Genomic DNA, 16,042 nt, shown 5'->3' on the forward strand with positions numbered 1-16,042 from the left:
CATCTACAACTCCCTTCCCCTAAGCCAAGAAGGAAACAATAAACCTACAGCACATGTATGTAAAGTTTACGTTGAATTTGTGGACTCTACTGAATAAGGCACATATTAGGTTAAAATTTCAAATGTTGACTTACACCATAAAAATGCAATTATCAATTATTATAGAACACTAGGTTTAATTAACACTTTAATAATTTCAGAAGATTTATTTATTTATTTATTATTTTTGCTGGACTGGGGATGTAACTTATATCTCTGAGCTATACTCCTAGCCTTCTTTTTTATTCTTTATTTTGAAACAGGGTCTCACTGAGTTGCAAAGGACCTCACTAAGTAGGCTGTCTGTGAACCACAATCCTCCTGTCTCAGCCTCCTGAATGCTGGGCTTACAAGTGTGTGTCACCATGCCCAGCAAAAGATCTATTTTATAACCTATAAAACTGATAAATTGTTAACTTTTTAAATCCATGAATGAATTGTTGGTGAACAAAAGGCATATTTGTAACATATTAAAGTTATTTTCAACCTTATTGTTTTATAATCTCAAAAAAAATTTTGGAAAATAATTGTATCTTCTTTGATTCTCTTCTTTCTATCCAAACAAAACTATTATTTTAAACTAGGAGGGGAAAGTTCATAAAGAAAAAAATCATTTTTCAAAATTATTTTTTCTACTTATAGTATCTCACAAGTTCTACAAATGTTTTTTCCCATGTGATTTCAGTGTCTATAAAGAGTCATATTTGTGTAACATTTTGTATATGTGTTATACAAATTCCACTAATTTATTACCAAAGATTTCTTAAAATAATCTAAAAATAATAGTAGAAATAAAAAAACATATTTCTTTAGACTATAGATAATACAAATGCAATTTTAACTGTTCTGACAGTACCCTTGTGTTTATACAGTGAAAGGGTAAGTTTTATGACTATATAGTTTCTTTACCCTGAATTATCCAATTAATTCATCAAATTTTTACATCAACTATATTTTTTCAGTTAACAGTTGTGGTTTGATTTCTAATTAAAGAGTAAGTTTTAATTGATTTGTAGTTAAAACTAATACAAATGTTCTAAAACAATTTGACTTTTTTTTTATAACTATCACAAATTTTCCATTGTTTCTACATTCTGACTTTAAAGTAGAAATATTCTAACAGTTTTAAATTTCAGAAAGTGTCATAGATATGTTATAAGTAGAAAGATAATGAAGAGATAAAATTACCTATTTAATTTTGAATGCTGCTTTGCAATAGGAAATGTAATGGAAATAAATTGTACTTTCCAAATTACCATCTACCTCATATTACATTTTTAAATCTATATTTAAACACTCATTACCTAAATTTTGACTGTTACCTTTAATAATATTTTTCATTTAGGCCAGGCATGGTGGCACACACTTATAATCCCAGACTTGGAAGGTTGAGACAGGAGGATCATACAGGTTTGAAGCCAGCCTCAGCTACTGAGTGAAGCTCTCAGCAACTTAGTGAGACCCTGTTTCCAAATAAAATATAAAATAGGTCCTGGAGTATAGCCTGGAGGTAAACAGTCCCTGGGTTCCACCCCCAGTACCATACACACACAAAATATATATATTTAAGTGAATTTATGTTAGAACATGAGGTAGAAAATCTCATTTACCTGAACATAGTCAAATTATTTTTCAATATTAATACTTTCAAAATTTATCAGAGAACATTTCTCAGTAGATTCTCAATGAGTTAGCCTCTTTGCTTGTAAGAATTCAATTAGATTGTCTATATAAAGCTCCAAGCATATTTCCTGAGCAACACTCAAAGAACTAAGTTTCAAATTTTAAATTTTAAAATGTTCAGAAAAACTCAGTTTGGGTTTATTTAATTAATAATAATATTATCTGCGCCAGGCGTGGTGGTGCACGCTTGTAATCCCTGTGCTTGGGAGGTGGAGACAGGAGGATTGCAAAGGTTCAAAGAAAACCTCTCTGGCTTTAGAGGACCTGTTTCCAAATAAAAATATAAAATAGGTCTGGGAGTATAGCCCGGAAAAGGGTTTCCAGGAACCCCAGTACCACTAAAAAAAAAAAAAAAAAAAAAAAAAAAAATAGGTCTGGGAGTGTAGCCCAGAGGTAGAAGGGTTTCCAGGGACCCCAGTACCACCAAAAAAATAAAAAATAATACTATCTACAATAAAACATTCTAATAAGCTTCAATTCAGAAATTTAGAAAAAGATTATAAGCTACCAAAATAATTTCATCTTTATTGGAGTTAAATTACTTCTTATGTAGAAATTATTTAATTTCATTTTATAATAAACTCATTGAAAACTCTCAGTTTTACACATTTGATTATTTCTCTAATTTTTCTGATAATAATTTAATTATTAATTGGAACTATTTTATACCATTGAAAGTGAATAAACAGTTATTGGGTTTTGTCCTTTTTCTTCTCTTCATCTCCAGAAAGGTAGCTTTAATTCCTATGTAATGGAAACATCTTTTTCTTTAAGTTATATATACTTTTTCTTTAGTACCGCTCCATTGTTGTTACTATATATGATTATTGTATAAATGATCATTCTTAGTATCTGAAGATACAAGCCACAATTGCTTCTTAAAACACTATTACATCTAATTTTTAACCTACCAGATATGCAGCCAGAATTAAAAACACAACATTCTCCCAGATGTGCAAGCTACTGAAATCACCGTGGTCTCTTTCAAGCATCAGAAGCCTGGAGTGGGGATATATATTTTCTTCTATCTTGCTATAAAAGCATTTAGAAAGCAAAGACATGTAGGAGATCAGGGATTAGATACTACAACCTACTTGCAGTGGGAGTTATTAAAATGTTGAGCTGGCTTTTCATAGAGTTTCAATAAGAACTGTTGAATGTGTCTTTGCTATTTAAAGTTAGGATGTATGTCCATGAAGAATCATTAGAGAAAAGATTACTCCTGGGACTGGCCTAGAAGAAGACATTTAAGCAACCATTCAAGGAGCATTATCAGGAGCAAAAATAAATGCATCTTTGAATATTGAGATTTCCATATTTTTGCCCCAGTGTGCAAATTCCATAATTGGAAATTGTTCTTTTAGGTTATGATAATTTGCCTCCAGCAAATACTTTACACACTTGAAAGGGCACTACATTAAATATTCCATATTTAAGAAAGGACACTACATTAAAGTTTCTGACAGGGCCTTTAAAGACCAACACATGTTCACATGTTAACAAGTGTAATGAGAGCTGTCTGTATGGACTGGGGAAAAATTCTGAGCAAGGGGATGCTGAAAACTAAAATGTTACTGAAAGAAGTGGAGGCTGGTGTTCTGCAAGTACCTTAGAGGAATTATATTAAATTCAATGATAAAAAGAAATGTGACTTGTCTGGCATAATGCCTTTCACAGAAAAAGTATCCAATAAAATATGGGGAGAATGAATAATATAAATGATTGAGATTATTAACATTAATTTTTGTAGTGTCAATTCATCACCCAGGAAAAAGGTAGATATGGATTCAGAACCTGAAACCATAAACTGAAGGCCTTACCATTTACTCGCAGGACAATCATGCATCTGTAGCTTGCTCTCTTCCCAGATATCTTGAAGCTCTGCATTTTTCACAACTTTCTTGCCTATCCAACATTCCCTACAAAACTGGAAGTGAATCCCAAGAAAATCTTCTTTACCTGACCACACTTCTAGTACTCTTTGTAACAGGAAAACAAGCAAATTTGGCTTAAAGATTTCAATAAATATGATATACATACACAAAGCCAGTCACTGTTCTGAGAACAGGAAGGTGGGGAGGGAGAGGAAGTGGGGTGGGAACTGGGGCAGTGCTCAGCGAGTGCTGTGTGCGTGTCTGCCCCTGTGCCCCTGAACTTCATCAAGATATATGATTACAATGCACCAATAAAATTATTTTAAAAAGGAAGTGACCATTTAAAAATTAACAACAGTTAAAGATTTCATAAATCTAAAACACTTGTCCTAGTGTAAAACAAAAGGCGAGTGTATAATTATCACTACAGTAATCCTAGGAAAAGTCAAAAGAATTAACAAAACAATATATGTAAAGGATAATTCAGAAAGAGAGAGCATGAAGGAGTTCGGGGGCATCATGACACTGATTTTTTGTTGCCATGGTGATTAACTGAATCTCTATATGTGCTAAAATAAATAGTTTATACCAAAGGAAAAGAAAATCAAATTTATCTTTAAGATAACTTTAAAGTAGGATTAAAAAATCAAAACCAGATAATTTAATAGTTATAAAATAAACAAATAGAATAACTTTCTTATAAGCCAATATTATTTGTTTAACATAATGGAAAATAACTCTTCAGATGAAGAATAAGCAATTTAAGGTAAATGAAAATAATCATACTTTAAACTAGGTTTGTTTTGTGTAACAAAAGCTATATATAGTACTCTGTAAAAAATGACTTAAATAAATCAGAATATACATTGTGTTTCTGGAAGGAGGAACTCAATATTGTTCAACACATAAGTCTGAGGATGGAACCCAGGGGCATTCTACCTCTGAGCTACACCCCCTGCCCTATTTTTTATTCTTTTTTATTTTGAAACAGGGTCTCACTGAGTTGCAGAGGGCCTCACTAAGTAGCTGAGGCTGTCTGCGAACCGCGATGCTCTGGTCTCAGCCTCCCAAATGCTGGGATTACAAGCATGTGCCACCATGCCTGGCTTGACACATAAATTTTTCCACATAAAACAATTCAATGACATGTCTGTGAGAAATTTCTGAGTTAAAAACGATCTTCAAAGTTTAAATGAGAATCAGAGGAATGTAGTCAGAAATTATAAATGGTGTTTCTGTATGTAAACGAATTATAAAACCATAATATTTAAATGATATGGGAGAAGCATAGAAATCAAGTGTCATTGCTAAGAAATTGGAAATAAAAATTAGATGTAAAACACATAAGAAGTTACAATATAATATTGTGATTTTGTGATCTGAAGAGGTAAAAAACATTTTGCAGATTAAACTAATAAGATTATACAATATTATCAGAGTGGGCTCAATATAATCATGAGAGTCCATAAAATAAAAAAGGAATCTGGTAGATGGCCACAAACTATTTCTGAAGGCAAAATGATCTAAACAGCTCATATAATATTAAAGAACAACAACTAAAGTGGAGGACTCAAATTGTCTGACTCAAGGACGTACTAAGAAGTTACTGTAATTAAGAAATCATGGGATTAGTGAAAAACATAAGTACATAGATCAATAGAATAGCACCCAGAAATAAGCACAGGCATATGAGGGCAGCTAATCCTCAATAAAGGTACCAAGAGAACACAGTGAGGAAAATATAGTCTTATCAATAAATTATGCAGAGAAAATAATTATTTATTTACAAGAGAATGAAAGTGTACTCCTCTTATCCCATCTACAACCAGTACCACACACACACACACAAAAAAAAATCTATTAAAGACTTAAATATAAGCTCTGCAATCATAAAACTCCTGGAAGGAAACAGGAAAAAAAGCTTCGTGACATTGGCCTTGGTAATCATTTCTGGGATATTACACCTGAAGTCAACATAAGCAAAATGAGATAAGTGTATTTATATCAAACTAACATGCTTTCAGACAGGCATGGAGACACTCAGCAAAGTGAAAAGACTGCATACAAGGGAGAAGCCATTTTCAAGCTATTTATTAAAAAGAACTGTTTAAAATTGTAAGCATAAATGTCATAATTTGCTTATATGTCTTTAGGAGTTACCAGCTAAACAGATAAAATGCACACACCTTTTTTTTTTTTTTTTTTGTGTGTGTGTGTGTGTGTGTGTGTGTGTGTGTGTGTGTGTGAGTCTGAGGATGGAACCCAGGGGCATTTAACATCGAAGCTATAACCCCTGCCTTAATTTTTATTTTTTTTGAAACAGGGTCTCACTAATTTGCAGAGTATTGAGACCATTTCTTCTATAGTTTAAATATTTTTATCATTCGTGGGGTTGATATTAATAGTTTAATATTTATTATTAAAAATAAAATATTTTTAAATTGATAGCAGACTCCCATGCATTTGGGGGTCCTGTTGTATTCTGAATGCTGTCTAATCAACAGACTCATGAAGATTTGAACCTGGATTTTATCCACCAGCTGGGCAGTGGCAAGGGGAGCTTCTGTGTCAATAGGGAAGATCTGACAGGTGCATAGTGGTTCTATATTCTGTTCATCTCCGGCACTACTTTTTTGTTTTTGGAAACAGGGTCTCTTAAGCCAGCATGGCTGGCTTCGAACCTGCACTATCCTCCTGTCTCAGCCTCCCAACCGCGGTGCTGCACTATGCCTGGCCACACACCTATTTTTAAAAGCAAACAATTCACATAAAAATTAGGTACCTGAAAATGCATTTAATCAAGAGATATTACTTCACTGAAAATTATAAAACTATGATAAATAAATAACAGATCTTATATTTAAGACCTTATTCAAGACGGCATACTGTTAAAAGAAAGTAACTATTGGTGTTATAAATAACAAAGATAATTTCATATACTTTAGGTAAAAAATTAAGTTGACAGAATTTCGCAGTATATCAGCGTTTATTTCTTGTGACCCAGTAATTATACTTCTAAATATGTATCCCCAGAATAACCAAATGAATATGAAAATTGTATTCATAACTTTTTACTGGGGATTTTTAAGTAGATAATTATTGAAAATAATAATAATACTGAGTGAGATCAGCCAGCCTCAGAAAATCAAGGACTACATGTTTACTCTTATATGTGGAAGCTAGAGAGAAAGAAAAGTAAAGGGGCTTCATGAAAATTAGAAGAGACCAGTTGAGTGGTGGAGGGGGATGGAGGGAGGGAGGACGGAGGGAAGGGGAAGAAAACAGTGTTGTGTGAGTGTTTGAGTGAATCACTATGAATCTCACCATCATGTACAATTACAGCACACCTATAAAAATTTTTAAATAGTAATTGTATTATCGGGTTCTGATGTTGTGGGGTTGTGGGCATTCATTGCTCCAGTATTATTCCTCTTTCCCATGATTTCAGAAGTTTGTGCCTTCTCTGGGTTCTTCCCTTGGGTCACTATGACTTCACTTAAGGTGTTCTGGATCTCGAGTCAGTAGTATCTCAGACCCCACTACTGCTTTACTGGGTTATATCACAGAGTTTCCGACCCAGAGAGTCGATAGAGGCTGCTTTAGACTGTGGGGGGTGACAGGTTGCACGTTCTCCTATGGTGTGATATTTCTGCCGCCGCCCCTCCGCCACTGGGTCAAGTCCCAGGGAGTACAGTACTGGGATTTCTCCTCTGTGGCCCGCAATTTGACTCACTGTTCTTGAGTACGCAGATGTAGCTGTACTGGATTCAGTGAATTCACTGCTGCTGCCGCCGGTGGCAATATGGCGCCGCTGCCACTCCCTTGGCCGTGAGGCTGGCATATTTCTTCTTAGTTTTGATTTCCACTCTGAATCCCTGCGGCGTGTGCTGAGCTCAGCCACTGGGAGCTTTAGATTTTACCTGCGGTGAGAAATCCCGCCTGGCTGTTCTGCAGCGGCTCACCTCGGCTTGCTGTAGCCGTCTGGTGAATTTGCCGCTGCCACCGGCAGTATGGCGCTGCTGCCGCGTCCTCGGGCATGAGGCCGGTTATCTCTTCTGTGGCTCTGAGCTCTGTTTTCAGTCCACTTTCTCTCTGGAGCCTGGTGATTTTTTTGTTTCTCTGGTGATGGTGTTTTCTGGCTATGAAAGGCGCTGATTTTGTGGTAATGGAGATTGGTTGTTAGCGGGGACCTTAAGCCCCGCTTTTCTCAGTCGCCATCTTCCCGGAAGTCCAATTTCTAGAAGATCAAATCAGGAAAATAACTGTAGAAATAATAGAGGTGCTTCGAAAAGAACTCAGAGAGAGCCAAAAAGAGATAAAGGATGCAATTAATGAAGTAAAGGCCTCAATTCAAAGCACAAACAACCGATTAGACCATATGGAGAACAGAATCTCCTTCTTAGAAGATGATCATTCCAAAATGAACGCATAGTTTCTAATCTAGGAAAAAATATCCGACAGCAGGAATCTAATATTGAAGAAATATGGGCCCATTTTAAGAGAGCTAACCTAAGAATAATTGGAATAGAGGAGGGAAAAGAAAGTGAAACCAAAGGGATCAACAATCTCTTCAAGGAAGTAATAGCAGAAAATTTTCCAAACATAGAGCAAGAGGTCGATACACAGGTCCAGGAAACTTATAGAACTCCCTTTAGACAGGATCGGAGAAGAGGATCCCCACACCACATAATTGTCAAAATGACCAATGTGGAAGCCAAGCAGAGAATCTTAAAGGCAACAAAAACAAAGGGCCAAGTGACATTCAGAGGCAAGCCAATTAGAATCACTCCAGACTTCCCAAACCAAGTCATGAGAGCCAGAAGGGCTTGGAGTAACATATTCCAAACTCTGAAAGAAAACAACTTCCAGCCAAAAATTTCCTACCCAGCAAAACTTTCTATCAAATTAGATGGAGAAATAAGAAGCTTCCATGACAAACAGAAACTGAAGGAATTTTTGTCTTCAAAACCAGCACTAGAGAAAATACTCAAAGAGATTAACTACAAAGAAGAAATAGGTAACACACATCAGAACCAGAGAAACAAGAGTTTCCATCCAACAGTCAACTAAGATTGGTTATCTGTGGAGATTCATTACTGTGGAGATAGGTAAAAGACAACATATTAGTCTTTTACCTATCTCTAAATGGTATTGTTTGCTTTTATTGTTGTTAATTTTTAGGATTTCTAGTTGGAATATTAATATACCTTCAGATATAGCATTTGGAAATATTTTATCCCATTCTATTAGTAACTGTTAACTCTGTTTACATTGTCTTTGGATATACAATATTTTTTTTATTTTTTAGGGAGCTTGTATATTCTTCTGTTGCCTGTGCCATTGAAATCATATCCAAGAAATCACTGCCTATTTCAGTGTTGTAAGGTTTTATGACCCAGATTTTCTCCTAAAAGTTTATAGTCTTAAGATTTATATTTAGGTCTTTTATCTATTTTGAGTTAATATTTGTATATGGGATTAGGTAAGGGTCCAACTTTATTCTTTTCCATGTAATTATTATGTTTCAACAATATTTAGTTAAAAGATTATTATTTCTACCACCAAATGTTTGTGGAAACCTTGTCAAAAATAACTTGACAATATAGGGAAGAATTTAGCTCTAGGTTTTATTTAACTCCAATGGTTTATATATCTGCCTTTATAATAGTACTACACTGTTTCAATTATTGTAGCTTTATATGGTTTGAAATCAGAAAATATATATCTTCTAGCTTTGTTCTTTTTCAAGATCGTTTTGGGTATCTAGAGTCCATATTCCATATTAGGATAGAGTTTTTTTCTGAAAAATAAATATATAAATATATGATAGTTTCACCTAAAAAAATAGAAAAAAAAATATTCTCTGGTAACAAAGAAAGTAAAAAGAAATACTGAAATGTTATCTTTAAGTCATCAAAAGCTTGTATCAGACAAATTAAACTGTTATGTGAGATTATCATTTTTAATTTTGGATAAATTGCTATAATACTAGATGTCAACCACTAAGCCAAGCATGGGAGGGAGGGATGGGGAGAGAATGGGGTGAGTATCGGGTGGGGGCTGACTGGGCGATGTGTGCATGTATGTCTACAAAAGTTTGTATCCCACTATGATGTATGAATACAGTGCACCAATAAAAAAAAAATAGTAATTGTATAAGTCATATTAATTTAAAAATATTTTGCTGGGCGTGGTGGCGCACGCTTGTAATCCCCGCACTTGGGAGGCAGAGACAGAAGGATCGCGCAGGTTCGAAGCCAGTAGCGTTGGCGTAAGAAACTCTGTTTCCAAAAATAAAATAGGTCTGGGAGTGTATCCCGGAGGTAGAAGGGCTACATGAATAATATACATTTTTTTTTTGGTGGTACTGGGGTTCTTGGAAGCCCTTCTACCTCTGGGCTACACTCCCAGACCTATTATACATACTATATATATATATATATATATATATATATATTTTTTTTTTTTTTTTTTTTTTAAAGCAGGGTCTCTTAAGCCAGCATGGCTGGCTTCAAACCTAAAGTGATCCTCCTGTCTCCGCCTCCCAAGCGCGGGGATTACAAGCATGTACCACCACCACGCCTGGCAATGATATACATTTTTATAAAAATGTGCTTATATATTGAATAGCAATAATTTATTAATCATTATTTTAATTATACATATTTATGAGATACATTGTAATGATCAGATTAGGGTAGTTAACTTATCTCCTTAAGTATTTTTATTAACATGTAATAATTATACATATTTAGGAAGTATATTATGTTTCAATATACTATAATGTGTACTGATCAAATCAGGGTAATTAATGTTTCTCTTATCACTATGTTGTGTTCATAGACTTCAAACTCCTCTCTTCTAGTTATTCATAAAATATATAATATAAAGTTATTGTGGAATATAGTCATCTCATTGTTCTATAAATATTTCAATATTATCTATTTCTGAGTTGTGGAATTCGATGAAAGTTTTCACATTATTCTCTTATTCATTTTTTCAATACATATTTACCAAGCACTTTCTTTGTGTCAAGCAGTAGAGGAAAGAAACAACTCTCTCCTTTTCATGGAGGCTACATAGCAAGAAAAGAAGTTTGTGGAATCTGTGCAATGTTCAATGCGGAGAGAGCTGTGGACAGAAGGAAGGCTTGACGGATTGTGGTAGCAAATGTCAGTAAGGTGCTCAGGGACGTTCTTAGGCAGAAGGCGACATGAAGTGGAACCTTGGCTGTGGCATAAGCTGCTGGGTAGAGGAATCCATGGGAAGGACTAAGTAAGTGTACAGGCCATCAATATGCAGGTGGGATTTAAAACCAAGACAGTAGGGTAGCTGAGAAGAAATGAGGGAACAGGGGCTCCCTGAAAGGGCATCTAGGGATAGGAGGCAGTGGTTCAAGGAAGAGGAAGCAATCCACTGTGCCAAAGGCTGCTCACAGACACTCATGTCAGACGCCATGAGAACCAAGCAAAGACCAACGGGTATTATTCATAATCACCTGAGCTGAGGAGAAAATAAGGCAAAATCATGAACACCAGTCTGAAAGGATACATATTGTGTGATTCCCAACTACATAACATTCTGGAAAATGTAAAACTATAACAACAGTAAAAAGATCAGTGGTTGCCAGGGGTTTCAGAGGGCACAGAGAAGAGATAAATTATTAAAGCATATTTTAGGGCATGTAAGCTATTATGTAAGATACTATAATGATAGAAAGCATTTGTTAAAATAGATAGCAATTATTTGTCAAACCTTGTAATCCCAGGGTTTAGGAGGCTGAGACAAGAGAATCCCAGGTTCAGGGCCAGTCTCAGCAACTTACAGAGACACTCAGCAACTTAGCAAGACCCTGTTTCAAAGAAAAAAAACCAAAATAGGAATGAAGATGTAACTTGGAGGTATAACGTCCCTGGATTCAATCCCCAGTGCAAAAAAATGAACAAAACTGCATAACACTAAAATAATTCTAATTTCAGTTATGGACTTTAATGATAATGTGCCAGTGTTTATCAATTATAACAAATGTACTAAAGCAAGATGTTCACAATAAAGGAAACTCATATCAGGCAAGAAAAGAAGGCATATGAGAATTCTGGAGGGGGGTTGTTGTTAAACTACTCTTTAAAAATTTATTAAATTTTAAATAAGTATAGACAAGTCTCAGCAAGCTTTATTGTAATGGGAAGGATAAAGGAGGTAACATGTAGAAGGAGAAAGTGTTATTTTAAGATGAAACATATGGTTCTATGCTGAGGGGAGAAGAAATCAAAATCAGTGGTGTAGAAAAGAAACAGGAGTGTGCTCTTTTAGCAGGAGGAAGAGGATACAGCCCAGTGTACAGGTCAAGGCTGATTTTGTAGGTGCAGCATCAGGTCTCCCATTCTCAGAAGAAAGTAAAGGAAACTGGATCACAAGCAGATGTTTAGGTAGTTGTGGTAGGACCTTGGGCTTCTCTTATGCTCCTTTTCTCAGTCAAACAGTAAGCAAGACAACTGAAAGTGAAAATTGGAAGGACTTGAGGATTGAGATCATTTCTTCTATAGTTTAAATATTTTCATCATCTGTGGGGTTGATATTAATAGTTTAATATTTATTATTAAAAATAAAATATTTTTAAATTGATGGCAGATTCCCCTGCATTTGGGGGTCGGTCCTGTTGTATTCTGAATGCTGTCTAATCAACAGACTCATGCATATTTGAACCTGGATTTTATCCACCAGCTGGGCAGTGGCAAGGGGAGCTTCTGTGTCAATAGGGAAGATCTGACAGGTGCATAGTGGTTCTATATTCTGTTCATCTCCGGCAAAATGGTGTTTTTTTTCCCAGATAAAAAAGTGGCTAAGATTATAGAATAGCCTTGACTAGACTTCCTGTGTTGTTCCAGGAGTCATCTCTGGATGCCCAGCCAGTAGTCTGTCCTTCCAAACTTTTCGACTGCTTTGTCAGCACCTAAGTTTCTACATTAAAACATGTTTTGTTTAAAAGAATATATATGGTTTCTACTATCTGGTACAGAATCTGACTAATCTGTCAGAGGACTATCATGATTATGTTCAAAATAAAATCAATTGGGCATAAGTCAAACTTATACTCAGTCGTAAAATTGCAAGGAGAAATTATGAAGCTCTAGAAAAAAAAAGTAAAATATTCTTCTGATCCTTTTAAATGAAAATAACCATATTTCTTTACCTTAATCTTTCTAATTTTGGAAGAAAAGTTGGTAGTTTAATTTTTCCAAAATATACTCTATAAATTTATTTTAAAATTTACTTATATCGCAGTTGTTTTTCAACTCTGTGATATCTGCAATGAGTCTTGAGAATATAGTCGTAAGTCATTCACAGACCTCAAGTAGAGGAATTATTCTGTTGCTTAAAGGCTTTAAATATCTTCTTTTGCAATGATAATACAATTAAAACGCTACATTCATTTTTTAGACCATGTGTATTTTGGACACCACCAGTAGCTCCAACTTTATAATCATTTGCACATTTACGTACTATATTCCAGACAACTTGAACTTCACTGTGTTCTTTAAATAGATCAAGTTTATTACCATCATCAGGTTTTTCACTACTTGTTCTTCTTGTCTAGATTGCTGTCATACATATTTTTATCATTGTCTATTTCAGTTTATCCAAATAGCAAATGAAATATCAGTTCTCCAAGGAGGCTTTGTTGGGCAATGAAAAGTAAATTAATTGCCCACAATCCAGAGTCCCAGTCAACCAATTCAGTTTTTCTTTTAGATTTTTTTTTTAGAAAAACATCTCCTCCTGAAAACATGCTATTTTTACCTTAATAAATATAAATTTCCACTAAATTACATTCATGGCAGCAATGACATTATTTGTACCATCAATAAGTCTTTCTTCAGTACCTAGAATAATCCTAACCAATTAAGTATTTTGAAAATTAGCAAGTCAATTGTCCATGCTATTCCACAACATTGGTTTTCTTCTTCATCCCCCCAATCCCTTTCAGGGTGTCTGTTGACTAAACAACTTCTTCATGGAAGCTTTCACTTCCTGGTTGCGAAGGGTATAAATCACAGGATTCAACAGTGGAAAAATGACCGTATGAAAGAGAGAAACCACCTTGTCAGCTGGGAAAGCCCGAAAGGGACGAGTGTAGATAAAAATGCCAGGCCCAAACATGAGGAATATAACAATGATGTGGGTGGTGCAGGTGGACACGGCTTTGCTCTTACCCTCAGATGAAGATCCACGTACTCGGCAAAGGATAACAGCATAGGAGGCCAGAAGGCCCAGGAAGCACAGGAGGGTCATGAGGCCACTGTTGAAGACCATCAGGAGCTCCACTGCAAAGGTGTCTGTGCAGGCCAGCTTGATGACCTGTGGCACATCACAGAAGAAGTTGTCCAGTCTGTTGGGACCACAAAAAGGCAAGCGCAGGATGAGGGCCACCTGGATGATGGAGTGGACAAAGCCCCCAAGCCACAGAGCCAGCAGCATCACATAGCAGGCTCTGGGGCTCATGACAGTTGAGTAGTGCAAAGGCCGACAGATGGCTATATAGCGGTCAAAGGCCATCACCACAAGAAGCAAGCCCTCCCCTCCTCCAAGGAAGTGCAGGAAAAACAGCTGGGTGATGCAGCCTCTGTAGGAGATGACCTTCTTCTCAGAGAGGAAGTCCACCAGCATCCTGGGGGCCACGATGAAGGAGTAGGATGCATCCAGGAAGGCCAAGTTGCCCAGAAAGAAATAGAGGGGAGCACTGAGTCCAGGGTCTGACCTTATGGTGAGAATGATGAGAAAATTTCCAGGAAGGATGATGAGGTAGAAAATTAATACTAGCACAAAGACCAGCATCTGAATCTCTGGAGACTGGGTCAGACCAAGGAGGATGAATTCAGTCACCACTGTGCTGTTTTCACTCTCCATCCCCCTGGCCTACAGTACATCAAGGAGCAGAGTTTACTATTACTGTAAATTTATCTAAAGGCTAGTTCTTCTCCAATAAAAAATATTTGGTTTCTCCATACTTCAGCTAAAAACATTTCTCATCCCTCTCCAATATCTTTGGTAACCTCCATTCCCTTCGTTTCTCCAAACATAAAGTGGAAAACAGAAAAAAATACTGCTCTGGAAGCCACAGTCTTACTCCCACTCCACCAAGTGCTTCTATGGAACTGTCTCCACTTGGAAGGTCTGGGATTTCTACCTTCCTAAGTCTTATAAAAAATGTTATAATCAAGAAATAATACACTATCAGTTATCAAGGATTTTGAGTTTTTGTAGATAATTATTCTTGAAGCTTATGGGGCTTTTGGGGGTGATTAGATCTTTTTTCTCCATATTCACACAATCCACTGGTTTTACTAGATACTTCCTTCCTTCAGTTTCTCCATAATTTCCCATCCCTAGCTGCTCACTCTATTGCTTTTCCTCTGCATTCTCTAATTAATTTGCATGGTATTTTATTCTCCCTCATCTGATACTCTGGTATACTATGACCCCAACCCATTCACCAGGACCCAAAACAATAACTCTACTTTCCACCTTAGAGATAGTCTCATAATTGTAAACTTAGTTAAACACTGCTTCTGTGACCACTCCACACCTTGTTCATATAGCTTGATTAGCAGAGTCTCAAATATGTAAACACTTCTTAATCTGTACCCAGCTTTAATCTTATTAATAATTATATTATCTTAACTCACGAAATCATAGTGTAGAAAAGCTATAAGTAATAACAAAGATAATGAAGGAAGTCAAATTCCTTCATTTAAAAAATGAGAGAACAGAAGCTTCTGTGACTATGTTACCTAAGATAAATATATATGCAATTATGTACTACATAACTATGTATAATTATGCACTGAATTATTTTTAAATTATTCTTTTAATATCCATAATAGTGCAATATTGTATGTATACAATTTTAAATAAATATACATACATTTAAGGTACATTGTCAAAAATATTTTATTATAGAGATAATTTTTAAAGTTTGAAAATTGTTGACCTACAACAAAATGCATCATATAAAAGTATCTCTCATGATACTTGCTGAAAATATAACTCTTGTTTAATTAAGTGCTGCAAAACATGTGATGCAGAAAAGGAAGAAAGTATTTGACCAAAAAAGAGTAAAGAGTAAGAGAAAAAGAAAGAGGAGAGAAGTATAAAAGGAAGAAACCGCAACTCACTATAGAGACATCTTGAGACACATATTTTAAGAAACATTAAAATCATCTTTCTTTTCATCTCTAGAGCTGAAGCAGGTGGCTTTACATTTCTGGTGCCCAGACTGTGGTCAGACCTGCTCCTGGAGTGAGGTGTTCAGGGACCAGGATGCCAGGCTTACACACCTGTCTCTCTTTAAAACATTTCCTCCTGTTTTCTTCCTTACTCCCCCTGTTTTCCTTCTCTCCCTTTTCACTCATCAAAAGTAGTTTACTTACTTTTCTATGTTTGTT

General features: G+C 35.6%; 1 protein-coding gene across 1 annotated transcript; it reads right to left on the reverse strand.

The window, feature by feature from the left end:
* Nucleotides 1–13,580: 13,580 nt before the first annotated feature.
* LOC308270905 (olfactory receptor 4N2) lies at nt 13,581–14,504 on the reverse strand (the record flags this gene model as incomplete). Its single annotated transcript, XM_080707059.1, has 1 exon — nt 13,581–14,504. One exon carries the CDS (start codon nt 14,502–14,504, stop codon nt 13,581–13,583), a length of 924 nt encoding a protein of 307 aa, XP_080563185.1.
* Between the last annotated feature and the right edge of the window lie 1,538 nt (nt 14,505–16,042).

The sequence above is a fragment of the Muscardinus avellanarius genome (assembly GCF_963383645.1).
Source record: "Muscardinus avellanarius genome assembly, chromosome: 12".
Classification (NCBI taxonomy): domain Eukaryota; kingdom Metazoa; phylum Chordata; class Mammalia; order Rodentia; family Gliridae; genus Muscardinus; species Muscardinus avellanarius.